Here is a 19,368-nt window from a genome sequence, read left to right on the forward strand (position 1 = left end):
CTGGATGCTAGGAACACAGAGATAGACAGACTCCATGCCCTTAAACTCATAGTAATGGAATAATGGAGATGGATACGTTAAACAAGTAAATTTAACTCTCTCTAGGAATATCATGAGCTAGATGCATCCTATCTGAGATTTCTAGCAATAAAGGTTTATCTAATTAGCCAATAAACATGTACCATGCTAATTGAGTTGGATCAAATAACATTTGGGACTTCTGGTTTTTGGTCTGGCAGAGAAAGAATTTGGAAGTCACCACTCTGTCCTACCAACAAGTAAAAAGCTCAACAAACTGAAAAATCAACAATTCTTTTTAGATCTGCCAGAGAAGTAAGGTCACAGGCCAAACCATTGCACCAAAAACTAGAGAGACAGGCAGATGCAGAAAATCACAACTGACAGGACCAGACATCTCTGCAGGAACCAGTGCTAGGGTAGGAAAATCTGAACTGCAGTTGATGATTTGTTGCAGGCTCAATGTGAACAAGTCTGAAATTTAAAAACTCCAGTAGGACCCGGTCGTAGGGAAGCCTCCACACTTTTGTGAAATTTACCTCCAGGGCTGCTACCGGGTTCTCACGGTGATCATCAGAGAAAAATCCCTTGTGCTTCTGCAGGGGGGTGGGGGAAAGGAACCATTTTGAAATATGTCAGAGTATTCTGTGTTTCTTAACTAAAGCCGCCCTTCAGGAAAAACTATTTTGCCAAAGCTTGACCTGCTGTGGGTTTATCAGAGCCAAACTTACCTGGGAGAAGGAAAATACCCAACTCCAGCACCTTCAACCCATTCTGTCCACCTAAGGGGGAAAAAAACTGAGAAGCACTGGTGAAGTTCACATTCCAGGGTCACAGGTTTACCCAAAGACTGAGACCTAATCAAGACTATAGAACACTTCCCTTTCTTCACACCTTACTACCACATTACTAAAGATCTATTAACTGTAGTGCCTTTTACCCAGTGCATCATGTGTGCCTTTCAAAAATTACAAGGCATACTAAAAGGCAAAAAATTGAAGAGTTTGAAGTTTGAAGAGACAGAACAAACATCAAAACTAGACTTAGATGCGGCAGTAGTATTGGAATTATTAGACCAGGAATTTAAAAGAATACTATGATTAATATATTAAGGGATTTAATGGAAAAAGTAGGCAACATGCAAGAACAGGTGGATAATATAAGCAGAGAGATGGAAATTCTAAGAAAGAATCAAAAATAAATGTTAAACATCAAAAACAATGTAGCAGAAATGAAGAATGCCTTTGATGGTCTCATTAGTAGACTAGACACACAGCTGGGGAAAGAATCTCTGAGCTTGAGGATATAACATTAGAAAGTTCTAGAACTGAAAAGCAAAGAGAAGAAGACTGAAAAAAAAGTAGAACAGAATATCCAAGAACTATAGGACAATTACAAAATGTGTAACATACATGTAATGGGAATATCAGAAGGAGAAGAAAGGGAGAAAGGAACAGAAGCAATATTTGAAACAATAATGACTGAGGATTTCCCCAGATTAATGTCAGACACCAAACCATAGATCCAGGAAGCTTAGAGTACACCAAGCAGGATAAACAGGAAAAAAAAAAAAAAAAAAAAAACCCTACAAGTAGGCATATATTCAAACTGCAGAAAATAAAAGGTAAAGAGAGAATAAAATATTTAAGGTTTTGAGAGAAAAACCCACCAACATAGAATTTTGTACCCTGAGGAATTATTCTTCAAAAGCAAAAGAGAAATATAGACTTTCTCAGACAAACAAAAATTGAGGGAATTTGTTACCAATAGAAATGTCTTGCAAGAAATGTTAAAAGAAGTTCTTTAGAGAGAAAGAAAATAATATAGATAAGAAATCTGGATCCAAGAAAGGAGGAGCATCAGAGAATGATTAGTAAAGGTAGAATAAAAACTTACATTTTTCTTACTCTTAATTGAGCCATCAGATAACACTTTATTCAAAATAATAGCAATAGTGTATTTGATATTATATGCTTGTGTGTGTATGCTTATGTATAAATGAAATGAATGACAGCAAGGATACAGTTATAGGAGGGAGGAATTAGGACTATTTTGTTATTATAAGGTCCTTGTACTACCCATGAAGCAGTATAGTGCTATTTGGAAGTAGGTTTGGATTAGTTGTAAATGTATGCTGCAAACTTGAGGGCAACAACTAAAAATAGACACATAATAGATGTAATATGAAAGGGGAGAAAATGGAGTCATATAAAGTACTCAGTTAAGACTACAAAAGGCAGGAAAAGTGTTGAAGACAAAATTTGGAATAAAGCACAAGAAATAGAAAACAGTAACAATATGGTAGATATTAATCCAACTATGTTAATTATCATTTTAAATATCAGTAGTCTATACCAATTAAAAGAGATTGTTAAAATGGATTAAAAAACAAGACCCAACTAAGTGCTGGGTATAAGAAACCCATTTTAAATATGAAGACACATTAAGTAAAGAAATGGAGAAAGGTGTACTATAATAATACTACTCAAAAGAAAGCTGGAGTAGCTATATTAATTTCAGGCACAGCCAACTTCAGAGCAAAGAAAATTATCAGGGATAAAGAGAGGCATTACACAATACTCCAAGAAGACGTAATGGTCCTTAATCTGTGTGCACCTAACAACAGTGTCAAAATACACGAGGCAAAAACTGATAGAATAGCAAGGAGAAATAGGTAAATCCACTGTTATAGTTGGAGACTTTTAACACCCCTCTATCAGAGATGGACAGATCCTGCAGGCAGGAAATCAGTAAGGACATAGTTGAGCTGAAGTTATGAACTAAGCACCATCATTCAGCTGGATGCTGCTGGCATCTATAGGCTCCTTTATCCAACAATAACACATTACACATTCTTCTCAAGCTCACATGAATCATTCACCAAGATAGACCATGTTCTGGGTCATAAAATACACCTCAACAAACTTAAGAGAATAGAAATCATATAATGCTTGCTCTCAGACCACAATGGAATTAAACTAGAAAATACTAAGAGAAAGAAAGCTGGAAAGTTCCTAAATACTTGGAAATTAAACAACATATTTCTAAGTAATACATGGACAAAGGAGAAATCTCAAGAGAAATTTAAGAGTAATTTGAACTAAATGAAAATACTTACAAAAATTTGTGAGATGCAGCAAAAGCAGTGCTTGGAGGGAAATTTATAACATTGAATGCATATAGCAGAAAAGAAAAAGATCTAAAATCAATACTCTAAGCTTCTACCTTAGGAATTTGGAAAAAGAAGAACAAATTAAATCCAAAGTGAGCAGAAGAAAAGAAAAGAAAAATTAGAGCAGAAATTAATAAAATTGAAAACAGGAAATCAGTTGAGAAAATTGTTGATTTGGGGGGATTTGGTTAAAACCAAAAGCTGTGTCTTTGAAAAGATCAATAAAATCTATAAGCCTCCAGTCAGGCTAACTTAGATAAAAAGGAGAGAAGACACAAATTACTAATATCAGAAATGAAAGAGGGGACAACCGTACAGATCCCATGGGTATTAAAAGGATAATAAAATAATATTATGAACAATTCTATGCTCATAAATTTGATAACCCAGATGAAACAGGCCAATTTTTTGAGAGATAAAATTTGCCAAAACTCACACAAGAAGAAACAGACAATCTGAATAAGCCTGTATCTATTAAAGAAATTGAACCAGTAATTAATAACCTTCTAAAACAGAAAGCACCAGGCCCAGATGTGTTTCACTGGTGAATTTTACCAACCATTTAAGGGAGAAATTATGCCAATTCTCTACAATCTCTTCAGAAGACAGAGCTCAGGGAATACTTTCTAACATTTTCTATGAGGCCTGCATTACCCTAATACCAAAACCAAAGACATTACAAGGAAAGAAAACTTACAGACCAGTATCTCTCATGAACATAGATGCAAAAATTCTCAACAAAATATTAACAAATTGAATCCAACAAGCTATAAAAAGAATTATACAACACAACTGAGATTTTATACCAGGTATGCAAGGCTGCTTCAACATTTGAAAATTAATTAATGTATTCCATGACATCAGTAGGCTAGAGAAGAAAAATCACATGATCATGTATCAGTAGATGCAGAAAAAGCATTTAACAAAGTCCAACTCCCATTCATGATAAAAACTCTCAGCAAATTAGGAATAGAGGAAAACTTCCTCAACTCGATAAGAACATGTACAGAAACCCTACAGCTAATGTCATACTTATTGATGTGAAACAATGGTGAGGAACAGGGCAAGTATGTCCTCTTCTTACCACAGCTTTTCAACGTCATACTGAAAGTCCTAGCTAATGCAAAAAGACAAGAAAAGCAAATAAAAGGTATAAGGATTTGGAAGGAAGAAATAAAACTGTCTTTGTTTACAGGTGACATCATTTATGTAGAAAGTCTGAAAGAATTGACCCAAAAACTCCTGGAACTAATAAACATTTGTTGCAAGTTTGCACATACAAAGTTAATATACAGAAGGCAGTCACTTTACTATATACCTGCAGTGAACAAGTGGAATTTGAAATTAAAAACACATTACTATTTATATTAGCACCCTAAAAAATGAGATACTTATGTATAAATCTGACTAAGTTTGTACAAGATCTGTATGAGGAAAACTACAAAACTCTGATGAAAGATATCAAAGAACTAAGTAAATGGAGAGATATTCTGTGTTCATGGATAGGAAGACTCAATACTGTCAAGATGTCATTTTGTCCCAAGTTGATCTACAGATTCAGTGCAATCCCAGTCAAAATCCCAGCAAGTTATTTTTTTGGATATTAACAAACTGATTCTGAAATTTATATGGAGAAGCAAAAGACCCAGAATAGCTAAGGCAGTATTTAGACAGAAGAACAAAGTTGGAGGACTGACACTACCTAACTTCAAGACTTAATATAAAGCTACTATAATCAAGACAGTGTGGTATTGGCAAAAGAATAAAAAAAAAGATCGGTAGAACAAAATAGCTCTGAAATAGACTCTCATAAACATAGTCGACTGATCTTTGAAGAAGCAAAGGCAGTACATTGGTGTAAAGATGGTGTTTTCAACAAATGGTGCTGGAACAACTGGACATCCACACACAAAGAAGTTGACTCTAGACACAGACCTTACACTCCTCACAAAAATTAATTCAAAGTACATCATAGACCTAATTGGAAAATGCAAAACTATAAAATATCTAGAAGATAACGCAGGCAGTAACCTAATTGACTGTAGTTATGGTGATGAATTTTTAGATACAACACCATCCATGAAAGAAAGATTATTATCCATGAAAGAAGTAATTGATAATCTGGGCTTCATTAAAATTAAAAACTTTTGCTCTGCAAAACACAATGTCAAGAGAATGAGAAGGTAATCCACAGATTGGGAGAAAATATTTGCAAAATACTGTTATCCAAAGTATACAAATAACTCTTAAAACTTGACAAAAGAAAATGAATAACGTGGACTTCCCTGGTGGCACAGTGGTTAGGAATCTGCCTGCCAATGCAGGGGACACGGGTTCGAGCCCTGGTCCAGGAAGATCCCACATGCCGCGGAGCGACTAAGCGCGTGCACCACAACTACTGAGCCTGTGCTCTAGAGCCCGCGAGCCACACTGTTGAGCCCGTGTGCCACAACTACTGAAGCCTGTGCACTTAGAGTCTGTGCTCCGCAATGAGAGAAGCCACCACAACGAGAAGCCCGTGCACTGCAACGAAGAGCAGCCCCCGCTCGCCACAACTAGAGAAAGCCCGCACGCAGCAACAAAGACCCAATGCTGCCACAAATAAAATAAATAAATGAATAAATTTATTTAAAAAAAGAAAATGAATAATGTGATTAAAAAAATGAGCAAAGACCTGAACACACATCTCACCAAAGAAGATATACAGATGGCAAGTAAGCATATTGAAAGATGTTCAACATCATCAGGGAATTACAAATTAAAACAACAGTGGAATACCAGTACACATACCTATTAGAATGGCTGAAATCTGGAACATCAACAACACCAAATGCTGGCTAGGATGTGGAGCAATAGGAACTCTCATGTATTGCTGGTGGGAATGCAAAATGGTACAGCCACTGTGGAAGACAGTTTGGCAATTGCTTATAAAACTAAACATACTCATACTGTATGATCCAGCAGTTACACTCCTTTACCCAAAGGTGTTGAATATTTATCCACACAAAGACTTCTGCACAGATGTTGATAGTAGCTCTCTTCATAATTGCCCAGACTTGGAAGCAACCAAGATATTCTTAAGTAGGTGAATGGGTGAATAAAGTGTGGTACATCCATACAATGGAATATTATTCAGCACTAAAGGTAAATGAATTATCAAGCCATGAAAAGACTTGGAGGAAACTTAAATGCATTACTAAGTGAAAGAAGCCAGTCTGAAAAGGTTACATCATGCATGATTCCGATTATATGACATTGTGGAAAAGGCAGAACTATGGAGACAGTAAAAGGATCAGCGTTTGTTAGGGGTTGGGGGCAATGGAGGGATGAATAGGTAGAGCACAGGATTTTTAGGGCATTGAAACTATTCTGTATGATACTATAATGGTGGATATATGTCATTATACATTTGTCAAAGTGCATAGAATGTACAACACCAAAAGTGAACCTTAATATGAACTGTGGGCTTTAGGTGGTAATGTGCCAGTGTACGTTCATTGATTATAAGAAATGTCCCACTGGTGCAGGGTGTTGTCAGTTGGGGGATCGTGTGGTGTGGGGATCAAGGGGTAGATGGGAAATCTCTATACCTTCCTCTCAGTTTTGCTGTGAACATAATTAAAACTTCTCTAAAAAACAACGCTTATTGATCCGAAAAGTGGAATTGAAGCAGAATGTAATTATTCATACAATTTTGAGCAATTCAAGTTTATTTGCACTTACAGCAACACAGATTTAGAGTATTTATAAAGGATTATTGATTAAGAGATATACACTTGCTTGCATTATTCCAGTATTCATGTCAAAAGTAGAAATTTCAGTTCATCAGTATTACTAACTACAGATTCCTGTAATCTGCACACTGTAAGGCTTACTGATCACTTCACCCACTCCTGATGCTCTTACACTATTCTTTGTTAACTTTGATCTTTTAGCCTAAAACTTAGTCTAATTATGTTTCCAATTTCTTTTAACCAAGAAATAGGTTTATACTACCAGACGACAGGATCTTACATTTTAGACGTAACTTAGGATACAAATGGTCCAAAAGAGTGTTTAGTCTTAAGTTTCTTAAACATTTGTGAACAAGAGTCCATGTTACAAATAAGACATTATAGTTATGCCTTAATATTAATCAGTTAATCCAGCAACTCATTGCCTGCTCAGTACCTTCCCTGGGTCCAAGCTATTCGTTAAGCCAACAATACATAGATCTCTACACTAAGATTTATACCTTCTACATGTACCCTTGAATGACTCATTGATTTTGTGTCTGTGAAACGAATCTAAAGGAAATTCTAAAAATAATAATAATTAAAGCGGTCTCATCTCACTTTTCTATTGTTTGGGAATATACCTACCTCACCTTAAATGCCAAGTTTTATTTTTTGTTTCCACATAAAGATTATATTTCTGAAAAGGTTTTGAGAGAGAATTGCTAAAGATACTTCTCTATTTTAGATGAGCAAGTTGTTATGGGCAACAAGCTTCTTGTATATATTAGGTAAGAGATTTTTAATTTATTTATGTGTGTATGCTTCTTTTACAGAATTTCTCCTCTAAGAGGTACTGTCATCTGTTGTCTGTACAGTGCTTTTCGTTTTTCAGTGTTCTTTCATGTATAGCAGTGCTTCTGAACGGTGGGTGATTCTGTCCCCCATCCCCTCTCCCCTCCGCCAGACATTTGCAATGCCTAAAGAGCTTTTTGCTTTGTCACAGCTGGGGTGGGGTGGAGATGCTCCCGGCATCTGGTGGATAGAGGCCAGGGATGCTGCTGAGCATCGTGTAATGCACAGGGGAGTCCCCACAGCAAAGAGTTCTCTCTCCCGAAGTAGCAACAGGGCAGAGGTTGAGAAACCCTGATACAGAGTATTTTACTTTTACTACCAACAAGTCTGTGGGATATGTATTTGTCCATATTTTATATATAAGGGCAAGAGATTAGTTTGCATCACGAAGAAGTTAGTGACAGAAGTGAGCTGAAATGTTTATGTCCTTACTCCTGGAACAGAGTTCTTCCAATAGACTATGCAGGCTCAGAACTGTGTCCCGATAGAGCTTTTTCATAGATAACTGGCTGGCAGACAGTCAGGAAGGTGGCAGAACCTGCTGGCACATCATTTTAGCTTCTGTATGCATCAGAGTTAACTTCGAGACCTATTTCACATTTGTTACATTGGTTTTTTAGTGTAGAAGAACGTGTATAGCATTTACCTAGTACTTTATCTTCTATACTTTAAACTTCTAAGAATATGCAGGTATCTAGCTGTCTCTAACATTCAAAATTGATGACTGCTTCAGATTCACTTAAAATTCACTTCCCCCTACCCCCGCTGCCAAATGAGGGCATTTTCAGGAGACATTTTTATAATCCAGCCCACAAAGCAAGTCATTAGCCATTAGGAAGGTCTGATTTGGAGGTAAAACTGTACAGTTAATTTCTCATGAGATTCTAATTCTCCCCGACGGCTTGTCTGACTACAGATATTTTTTAGCCTAGCTCATTCCCCATCTTTATTCACCATTCTTAGAACCACTGGATTTAAAAGTCTCTGAGAACATGAGGCTTTTACCTGTTAACAGTATAATGATGCTGTTAGTCTCTTTCCAGATGCTGGGTATGAGATCTGTCCTTATTCCTTCTTGCCTATTTAGTGCAGCTTGAGTTTTTCTTAGGAAAAATAAGAAGAAATGAAAGCTGTTACTCAGTTACAGGGTGTGTTATTTCACCACCACCTCTGTTGCCCACATTTTCTGAACTGGCTATCATCTTGATCTGGGCTTGGACCTGACCTAACTGACAAAAGCTGAGCCTGCTTAAACTTCAAACTAGTATCTTGGGTTTGAGAAACAATGTGTTCCCAGGAAGTTAGCCCATTATAAGTCACCAAATCTGTTCTCTTTCTTCTCTTCTAGCTGTTGTCTAGCAGGTCGTGCCTATCCCCTTGGTGACATCCCTGAAGATCTTGTTCCCTTGGTTAAAAACCAGGTTGGTGCTATTTTCATAGCATTTTTACTCTCTTGTTAAAATGCAGTAAAGACAAATTGTAATAGAGGGTTACACATGGGTCAGGAGCTATCAGCTGTGACAGGAGAGAGGCTGCATACCATCGCTGAAGCCAGTAATTATAGCTGAGAGAGGTTAGAGAAGTTATAACACAGTGGCAATTTAAAGTAAATTCAACCTGCTTTTATTTTATCCAAATGGGAATCATTGCTTCAGCAAGATACTTTGTAAGGTGAGAAAATAATCACCTTTATTTTTTTCAACTTACAGGTTTTTGAATTTTTAATTCGCCTGCATTCAACAGAAGCTCCCCCTGAGGAAGAAATCTATCCCTATATTCGGACTTTGCTGCATTTTGACACAAGAGAATTTCTAAATGTATTGGCACTGGTAAGAAATAATACGATTCTAAGGTATTTTTAAAAGGAGTCAGGGTGATAACTAAATGTATTGGCACTGGTAAGAAATAATATGATTCTAAGGTATTTTTAAAAGGAGTCAGGGTGATAATTTTTTTCTAATAGAAAGAAAGACAAATAATAGTCCTTATGCAAGTACAATTTTTATGCCCTAGCAGTAAGGCAGGGTTTCAAATGTTTAATTTTGTTGTGCCACCCATATTTTCTAATTCTTTTTCTCCCTTCTACCCTTCCTTTCCTGCTTCCTTCCCCTCTCTTTCCTCTCTCCCTGCCTGTTTCTCTGTGTCTGTCTGTCTGTCTCTGTTCTCTGTCTCTTTCTGACACATCCTTATTAAAAAGTTAAAGCAGGGTTAGATGTGGTACATCCTTGATTTCATAAATTGTTAGTTTGTGTACTAAATATGGAAGATTGCTCTGAACGACATGTGGTGGTGATGATAGTAGAAGTAACTGGAGTTGAAGTGGAATGTGGAAGCTTGCTGAAAAAACATCCTTGTACATGTTTTATTAAAGATGGATTTGGGTGAGCCAGATTCTCTGTGAAAATGCCCCCAAGGGAATAATTATATAACACGATATACTTTCCCAATTAAATCATATTGTAGTTGTTTTTTAAAAAGCTTTTGATAATATGGACAGCACTTATATTTTAGTGTTTAGTGAAGCAGCAGGCTCACAAATTATTAAAAAACCAAATATTGTATGTGTACAATATTTGGAGAGAAAAAACAGGAAGGAAGTACATCTAAATATTAATAGTGATTAACTGTGTGAGATGGGGTAAATTTATTAAATGAGCATATAGTACTTTTGTAAGTTGAATAATAAACTTACAATTTTTAAAAATGCCTGTGAGAAGGTTGAGATCCCACTCATATCATATTTTGCATTAATTAATTTGAAAATCTGATTTCAGAAGTAGTAACTTTAATAGCATAGGAAGAAGGGAAGAGAAACTTAGAAGTCAGATCTAGGGACTTCCCCGGTGGTGAAGAGGTTAAGAATCCGCCTGCCAATGCAGGGGACACGGGTTCAAGCCCTGGTCCGGGAAGATCCCACATGCTGTGGAGCTTAAATGCCTGTGCACCACAACTACTGAGCCTGCGCTCTAGAGCCCGTGAGCCACAACTACTGAGCCCGCATGCCACAACTACTGAAGCCTGCACGCTTAGAGTCCGCGCACCGCAACAAAGAGTAGCCCCCGCTCGCCGCAACTAGAGAAAGCCCACGTGCAGCAACGAAGACCTAATGCAGCCAAAGATAAAATAAATAAATTAATAAATTAAAAAAGAGAAGTCAGATCTAGTTGGTTTAGGAGACCTTAGACGCCCAGAATAGAATATAAGGGCACTTAGTGTCTGGCATGTAGGATAAAAGAAACAAGAAGTGGTGGGGCTGGGGTTCAGAAAGCATGATAGAGAGCAACAAAGAATTTTACCTAATTTTCCTGTTTTAAAGGGCTGTGGTAGCACTGAAGATTGGAATTATGCTCATGTCTGAATTATGATATTGGCATTGATTGTAAGGCTGAAATAAAATCTCTGTCATTTACTTGACAAATATTTGAGTGTCAAATATATCACATGTACTGTACTAACTGGGTGTGTACCCTGGGCTGACAGGAGATAAACCCTGCCTTTGTGGAGGAAGAGGATCCAGACTTGTAGATAAGTAATTATAGCACAGTGTAAGACGTGTCACTGGAGAAGTACAGGATGCTGTAAGAACACTTAGAAGGGGAATCTAATGGAGGGTTCAGGAAGGTGTCTTGGATGAAATAATGTCCATGGTGAGTCTCAAAGGATGCGTAGAAGTTAGGTTAAGGATAGGGAAAAATATTCTAGGCAGAAGGACAGACTATGTAAAAAGGCCTGGAAATAAGACAGAGCAATGTGTGTTCAGGTAATTGAGAAAATTCAGTATGGCCACATCTTTAAGTGTAAGGAAGCCTGCAGAGAGAGAAATTAGAGAGGTAGAGTCTGAGTTTTGTTATCCATGGTAGGAAGTTTGGACTTTATACTAGAGCAGCAGGTAGCCATTGAAGCCTTTTAGGTAGAAAAATATCACGGTTTGTAGTTTAGAAAAATTCCCTCTGATTGTTGAATGGAAAATGGATTGAAATAAGATAAGATTGGAGGCAGGAAGAAGTTAGCAAAATTTTGTGGTAATCTAGATAGAAGGTAATGGTGGCTTGATTAGGGCAGTGACAGTGGGGGTAACCAAGACATGAAAGGATTTGAAAGATATTTTAGGAGGCAAATCAGCCTAAGATTTAGGGCTTAATATACAGTTGGATGTGAAAGATAAGACGAATAGGGAAGCATCAAAGATTCCTAGATTTCTGACCTGGTAAGCTGGATGTATAGTGGTTTACTTGTGGATTCAACAGGAAATCAGAGGAGAAACAGGTTTCTTGGGAGATGGATGGGGCGGGGGTGGTGGTGGTGCAGAGTAATGGTGAAGTGTGGTAGAGGTAGAGAATTAGCTCTCTTTTGGACTTAATGAATTTGAAATGCCTACAAGACAGGTGGAGGCTTCCTTCTGTGTGTGCATCAAGGGTTGGCTGCATTCCCAAGTATTACGGCTGGAGAAGTGGGTAAGACGTAGGATCCTAAATTTTAGATTCACTGCCTATTATGTCTACCGTAATTGATTACTCATATGACCTTCCTAATTAGTATACCTTAATAAAAAGAACATTTTCAGGGAGGCACAAAATAATTTAGATGACAGACTTTTAAATCATATTTTCCCACTTTTAAAAATTTTGGAATATTTTTTTCAAATGAGGTTTTTAAATTTAGCTTTCTTGAGGTACAGTTTATATAAAATATAATTCATCCATTTCAAGAGAAGAGTTTGACAAACATATGCAGTCTTGTAACCACTACCACAATCTAGATATAGAACAAAAGGTCACTTTTGCAGTTTTGTACTGAGTCCCTTGCCCCTTGCAACTGCTGGTCTGCTTTGTGACAGTATAGTTTCACCTTTCTAAAATGTTATTTAAATAGAATCATACACTTTGTAGTTTTTTCTGGCTTCTTTCACTTAAAATAATGCTTTTGAGACTTATCCATGCTGTGGCTTATACCAGTAAGTTGTTCCTCTTTATGGCTATGCAATTTTCTATTTTATGGATATTTAATTTGATCCATTCACCAATAGTTGGTCCTTGGGGTTGTTTCCAGTTTAAGTTATTATGAATAAAGCTATTATGAATATTTACATAAAGGCCTTTGTGTGGGCATATATCTTTATTTCTCTGGAGTAAATACCAAATAATGGAATTGCTGGGTCATTTGTTAAGTGTATTATTTTACTTAAGAAGAAACTGACAAGACTTTTCTAAAGTGTTTCTACCAGCTTACATTCCAGTAGTGTATGAGAGTATCAGTTCTTCGTCTTCTCTCCAACACTTGGTATGGTTGATCTTTTTTTTTTTTATATAAATTTATTTATTTATTTACTTATTTTTGGCTGTGTTGGGTCTTCGTTGCTGCATGCGGGCTTTCTTTAGTTGCGGCTAGTGGGGGCTACTCTTCATTGTGATACCCAGGCTTCTCACTGTGGTGGCTTCTCTTGTTGCGGAGCACGGGCTCTAGGCGCGTGGGCTTCAGTAGTTGTGGCATGCAGGCTCAGTAGTTGTGGCGCACAGGCTTAGTTGTTCTGTGGCATGTGGGATCTTCCCGGACCAGGGCTCGAACCCGTGTCCCCTGCATTGGCTGGCAGATTCTTAACCACTGCGCCACCAGGGAAGTCCCTGGTTGATCTTTTTAATTTGATCATTCTAATAGGTGTATAGTGGTATCTCATTGTGGTTTTAATTTATATTTCCCTCCTGACAAATAATATTAAACATCTTTTCATTAAAATATATTAGCAAAGAAGTTATGTTTGCCATCCATATATCCTCTTTGTTGAAAATATCAATTTTTTTGCCAATTTTTCCCCTATTTTTAAAAATTGTGTTTGTTTTCTTGTTCTGAGAGTTTTTTAATATATGTTTTTTATCAGATTACGTAAGTTTAGCAAATGTTTTCTCCCAGTCTGTAGTTTGTCTTTTCATTCTCCTAACAAGGTGTTCTGAATAGCAGAAGTTTTAAATTTTGATCAAGTCTAATTTATTAGTTTTGTTTTATGGATGTTGCTTCTGGTGCCGTATCTAAGAAAACTTCACCTGACCCAAGGTCACAAAGATATTCTCTTGTATTTCTGTTAGAAGTTTTATGGTTTTAGGTTTTACATTTAGATCTGTGATTCATTTTGAAGACATTTTTGCGTGTGGTACAAGGTTTAGATGCAAGTTCTTTTTTCTTTTTTTGCATATAGATACCTAACTCTTACAGCACCATTTGACAAAAAGACTGTCCTTTCTCTACTGAGTTGTCTTTGTACTTTGTCAAAGATGCATCATCTGTGTATATGTGGGTCTGCTTCTGAACTGTATTCTATGCCACTGGTCTGTTTGTCTTGATGCCAGTACCACATTACCTTGATTACTGTAGCTTTATAATAAGTATGAAAATCACATTATGTTAGCTCTTCCATGTTCTTGTTCTTTTTCAAAATTACATTGTCTTTTGCAGTTTTGGGGTTTTTTTTTTTTGCATTTCAATATGAATTTTGAGTTATCTTGTTAATTTCTACAAAAAGCCTGCCTGGATTTTGATTAGGATTGTGTTCAATGTTTAGTCAATTTAAGAATAGACATCTTAGCAATACTGAGTGTTGTGACCCATGAAAAGGTATACTGTTCCATTTATTTAGGTTTTCTTTAATTTTTCTCAGTAATATTTTGTAGTTTTCAGTGTAGTTTTCTGAGTGATAAGGATTCAATGTAATGTTTCTCTACTATTGTACAATTTAAAATTCTTGGTAAAGTAAAATAACACTTCCCTCCCATTTATCTTGCTTTTGTATACTGCCATAAGGAAAACTGATGTCAACCTGACTTTTTTTAACTTTCCCAGGGACTTAATCTTTTTTCCTAGAGGACCAGAATGCTTTTTTCCTTATATTTAAAGACTAATATTTTAACTCTAAGATATTACTCAGAATTGACTATTTTGGGTCAGTTTTGCCATATATGTACTGTGGGCCTTTTCAAGTATGTGAATTTGAGTCTTTTTATTTAAAGAAAGTTTTCTTGAACATAGATTTAAATACTTTTTCTGCTTCGTTATTTTGTATTTCATCTTCAAAAACTCTAGTTATTTGTATATTATATCTTCTTTATCTTCTATATTTATCACCTTTTTTTGTTCTCTTTTATTTCCTTCTTTATTTAATTTCATTTTCTTGGTTCTTTTCATTTACATTCTCTATTTCTCTTTACAGTGCTTTTGGTTTGTAAAGAACAATGCTATCTGTTCTCCCTTTGGTGGCTTGTAATTCTGTCTTCATTTCTGAGATGACTTTTTTTTCAGTTTTTGTCTGAGTTCAGTTAGCTGCTATTTCCTATCTTCCTGCTCTTTGTTCATTCCTTTTATGAATTCTTAAATTTATGGTTTGTGGTGTTCTTTCAAATCTGCAATTGTATGTTTATATATATTTCATATATGTTGGGATATTGTTATAGTTTACTTCTATCTTGTGACTAGTTTTTATTTTGTTTTATTCTTGAGTGCCTTCATTTGCTGTTTTTATTGTCATTTTTTTATGTTGGATTTTTCTGGACTAGCAATAATAGGTGACCTTGTTGGATGGCGGGGGAAAATTACATACTATTTTCCGCATTCAAGTACCTTCTTTATTTGCTACAACCAAGTGCAATTTTTTAAATAAATAGTGTGTTTTGGGGATAGCCTATCTTCTCAGTCTTTGACAGTCTCTTGTTTTAGTAGGACCTTTATCTTGAGCCACTTTCTTCTTTACCACAAGCCTCCAAGGAATATCTCTCCATTCCCTTTTCTATGTTAAAAGCTGTATCTTACCAAGGCCTCCAATCCATACTTGCCAGACCTCTTCTTTGTTCTTCCTATTAGCCAGTGTGCTGATCCACCAGGTTGCAGACGTGGCCTCATTATTTCCTCACCCAGGGTGGATTTCCCTTTTTTTTGGAGGTGAATTCCATTTGATATTATAGGTATTCTGTTCCTACTGAAACCTCATCACACCCTCCTTTCCTCTACCCAATTCTATCCTGACCTCTTTTTGGTTTTATGGGCTTTGGAGCCAACTTTGCTAATTTGGGATGTTTACTTTCCCACTTTTATGTAAGTTGAAGTATGTAACATTTGTTGTCCTTCTGGTTTTCCCATTAGCCTGGGTTGTGGGTGATTCTTCTTGTTCTTTTCTACATACACGTATCTTATTGGGAGATGTGTGAAGCTGTTAGGTCAGGGGTTCACAAACCACAGTCTGTAGACCAAATCCAGCTCCATTTGGCCTCTGGCTTGTGTGAGCTAAGAGTATTTTTTTTATTTTTTATTTTTGAAGGTTATAAAAACAGAAGAAGACTGTGTCGTACAAACCACATGTAGCCCACAAAGCCTAAAATATTTTCTCTCTGGCCCTTTACAGAGAATGTTTCTTGACCCCTGGATCAGGCTTTAGCCAACTATCACTATCTTACAGAAACCCTATAATAGTTTTTAAGGGGCTACAGAAAGAAGTTTGTATGACCAAATTCACAGGTGACTTTGGACTTGAATTTTAGGTCTACCTTTGCACTTCACAAACCGTGTCATTCTCCATTAGGACATCTTTGCATGTTATTCCTCTAACAAGCATTGTATAATTAGAAGCATCTTTGTGGAATGATAATAAACATTTTACATAAATGTGCCATTTTGGTGGCAGCTGTTAACTACAATCAAAATATGTCATTATGTGTATCACAACATTCATAAGAAAGTGTATCACCACTTAATTATGTTTACAGAAGTAAACTTGCAATATGTGTTTCAAAGCAGTGAATACATGCTGCCAAAAGGAAAGTGGATACGGAAATTCTTTTTTACTTGCTGTCAATGCTGTAGTTGTTTAATACATATGTTAATTCTCCGTGGTTTTGTGTTTAGCTGAATAGCAGTTGTATTAGCAGATAGTACCTTGTCTCTGTGCCGGCAGAGTGACATCTCATTTTGGCCACACGCCCTGGGAAGGGGGTGTGTGCATTTGGGTGAGTGTGTGCGTGTTTGTTGTTCTCATAAACCTTAGAACTGAGAGACTTTCTAGACCATCTTTCTGTCTTCAGGCCAGGTCATATTTAACCCGTGTAAGCATCAAAATACCCTCTGTTTGAGCTTTCCAGATTAAGAGTGCCTACAAGTCCCCTAGGTAACTCATTTAAGCTTTTCTTAACTAACTGGCAGCAAAGGATTCTAGTTGAAGAAGAAATTTTTTTTAAAGATTTTATTTTCCTCTGTAATTAACTGGACAAATCAGTAGTCGTTGTTTTAAGTGCTTACTGTGTGTCAGACAAGAAAAGGGAAGGAAGGACATGCTAGTAAGAGAACAGCACGAGCCGAAGTACTTTGGAGAAGCTCGGGAAGCTCAGGGCCCATTTAAAGAACAGCAAGTATTCTGGTTTGGATGTAACTATGATGTAGTCTTGAAAGTTTGTGGCTTTGAAATTCTTTATTAATCTATTGGGACAATATGTAGTCTATTTTTTTGCTTCAGGATCGTAAGCAGTAAATTATTGCTGTGTGGATTTAAACATTACTAAGGGCCAAATGTGCTAAGTGAAAACCATAGGCAGATCTTCAAGTCTTTCATCATTCTTATTATTCAGTAAATATTTTCATTTAAATTTTTTTATAGTGAATATAATTTCAATTTCTTCATATATGCATCCTGGAGCTTCTAGGTATTTTCAGAATCTGGTGCTGTCATATACGTGGGTGCATGTTCTGTTCAAAATATATTTGGCTGTACTTGAGCAGGGGCATAAAATCAAAAGTGCTGTACTTGGCAGTGTTTTGAAAATAGAATGCCTGTTCTTTGTATGTATCCTTGAGGTTTTTAACATTGTGACAGTTTTACCGTAATAATTTTTAAAAATATCTATTGTTGAGCATCATTTTTTCCAAGTTGTCATGGAAATCATGAAAATTATTTTCTGTATTTCAAACTGTATTTCAGTTATTATTTCCAAATAGCATGGACGGAATGATGGCTGAGCATGTAACATGTATTTCATCCTTTTCAAACCCTTGCTCACAAATTGTCTCTTGCCATTAGTGTTCTTTCTTTTTTGTTGCCTGTAAACTTTGCCTTCCTTTCCTGAGTCACTTTTTGGCTATATAATAATCACTATATGTTTATACTTTTTATTTATTCAGAATGCTATGCAATATTGAATACTGTAGCTTTCTATTTAACTCACTAAAAATAACTTATTAAAGGTATATCAGGAAAAACCTGATGAGGAGTGGTTACCTTATTTGGAGTTTACCTGACTATTAACAAGAATTTAATATCATGTTTCCTTCTAAAATTTCCAAATAATATTTACTTTTTTAAAATTTCTTTTTCCCTTTCAGACTTTTGAAGATTTTAAAAATGACAAGCAAGCTGTAGAATATCAACAACGTATTGTGGATATTTTGTTGAAAGTAAGTATTCAAAGAATACATGTCTTTGTATTGATGTTTATATTAAGAAAACTGAATTATTTGATAGCAGGCTCCAAAATATTCTTGTTTAATAAAGTAATATGTTGCAATCATTTAAAAATTTTATTATGATGTCTTAGTACTTTATTCAGCTTTTGAAGACAAAGCATTCATTCAAAAAATACAATGTATCTCAGCTACAGAGTGCTACTCTTGAGAAATGCATATTGTGATAATTCCTATATTAGTATGATTACATTCAGTAATGGAGACTAACTTCAGAATGCTTTGAGAAATAATTAATGTGAAGAGTCTCCTTCTGTCTCATACCAACACCACTGTGTTGCTAAGGTAGTGCCATACATAGTTTTGCCATGGAACTGAGATGATGGTGGCACTTAAGAATGATTTGAGGCACACAGAGATGATCATCCCAATCTAAATCTAACTAGATTCAGTTGAAAGCTATTTTGAGATTCATACTGTTGCTAGTGAATGATTCTTTTTCTGTCCATCTGCACAGCTTCAGCCATGCCAGTTTCTTCTTGTAGTTGAAAGCTTAGAATTTTCGTCCTGTTCATTTGGCTATAAAATGGAGATTTCATCCTCTTAGTAACTTTTAGATTATTTTGGACAAGAGACTAAAATTAAAATATTCTCTAGTTGTGCATAACATTAATGCATTAATTGCATTTATAATAGTTCTTCATAATTTTCAAAGCTCATTTATATACATGATCTCATTTGAGCTATTTATTGACCTTGTAAGATAGGCAGTGATGAAGAAGAGAATAGAATTGCTAAGCTCCCAAATAATGCCAGTTTGATCCAGGTGGCTAGTATGGAGAATATTCACCTAGATTTCCAAAATACCTTCCCAAATGGTCTTATTCTTGTCCTTCTTTAATTCATGATCTTACCTCTCCTCTACCTAATATTCTTCTATGGCTCCCCCTTGGCTCAGTTGAAATTAAGTTCTGCTGTGAGAGAAAGTTCAAAATAATAATAGCTTGTTATGGAAATTTAGTTTTCTCCTATAAGTCTGGAGGGTAGGCAACCTGATCTAGCAGAGTAGCTTCACAAACTTATCAGTGATGTACATTCCTTCTGTCTTACTGCTGTTATTCTTAGTATGTGGTTTGTGTCTTTTGGTCCAAAATGGCTGCTGAGGCTCCAGCCATCACCTCT

General features: G+C 36.1%; 1 protein-coding gene across 4 annotated transcripts in view; it reads left to right on the forward strand.

Moving 5' to 3' along the window:
* The window catches only part of VPS8 (VPS8 subunit of CORVET complex), a 286,912-nt gene that overhangs the window by 114,264 nt on the left and 153,280 nt on the right, over positions 1-19,368 (forward strand). For all 4 annotated transcript variants that reach the window (XM_068546385.1, XM_068546384.1, XM_068546387.1 and 1 more), the window contains exons 25-28: positions 7,652-7,694; positions 9,107-9,179; positions 9,468-9,587; positions 18,109-18,180. In XM_068546385.1, coding sequence (XP_068402486.1) covers positions 7,652-7,694; positions 9,107-9,179; positions 9,468-9,587; positions 18,109-18,180 — 308 coding nt within the window. The remainder of the gene's footprint in view (positions 1-7,651; positions 7,695-9,106; positions 9,180-9,467; positions 9,588-18,108; positions 18,181-19,368) is intronic.

Source organism: Eschrichtius robustus, chromosome 6, assembly GCF_028021215.1.
Source record: "Eschrichtius robustus isolate mEscRob2 chromosome 6, mEscRob2.pri, whole genome shotgun sequence".
In the NCBI taxonomy this organism is placed as follows: Eukaryota; Metazoa; Chordata; class Mammalia; order Artiodactyla; family Eschrichtiidae; genus Eschrichtius; species Eschrichtius robustus.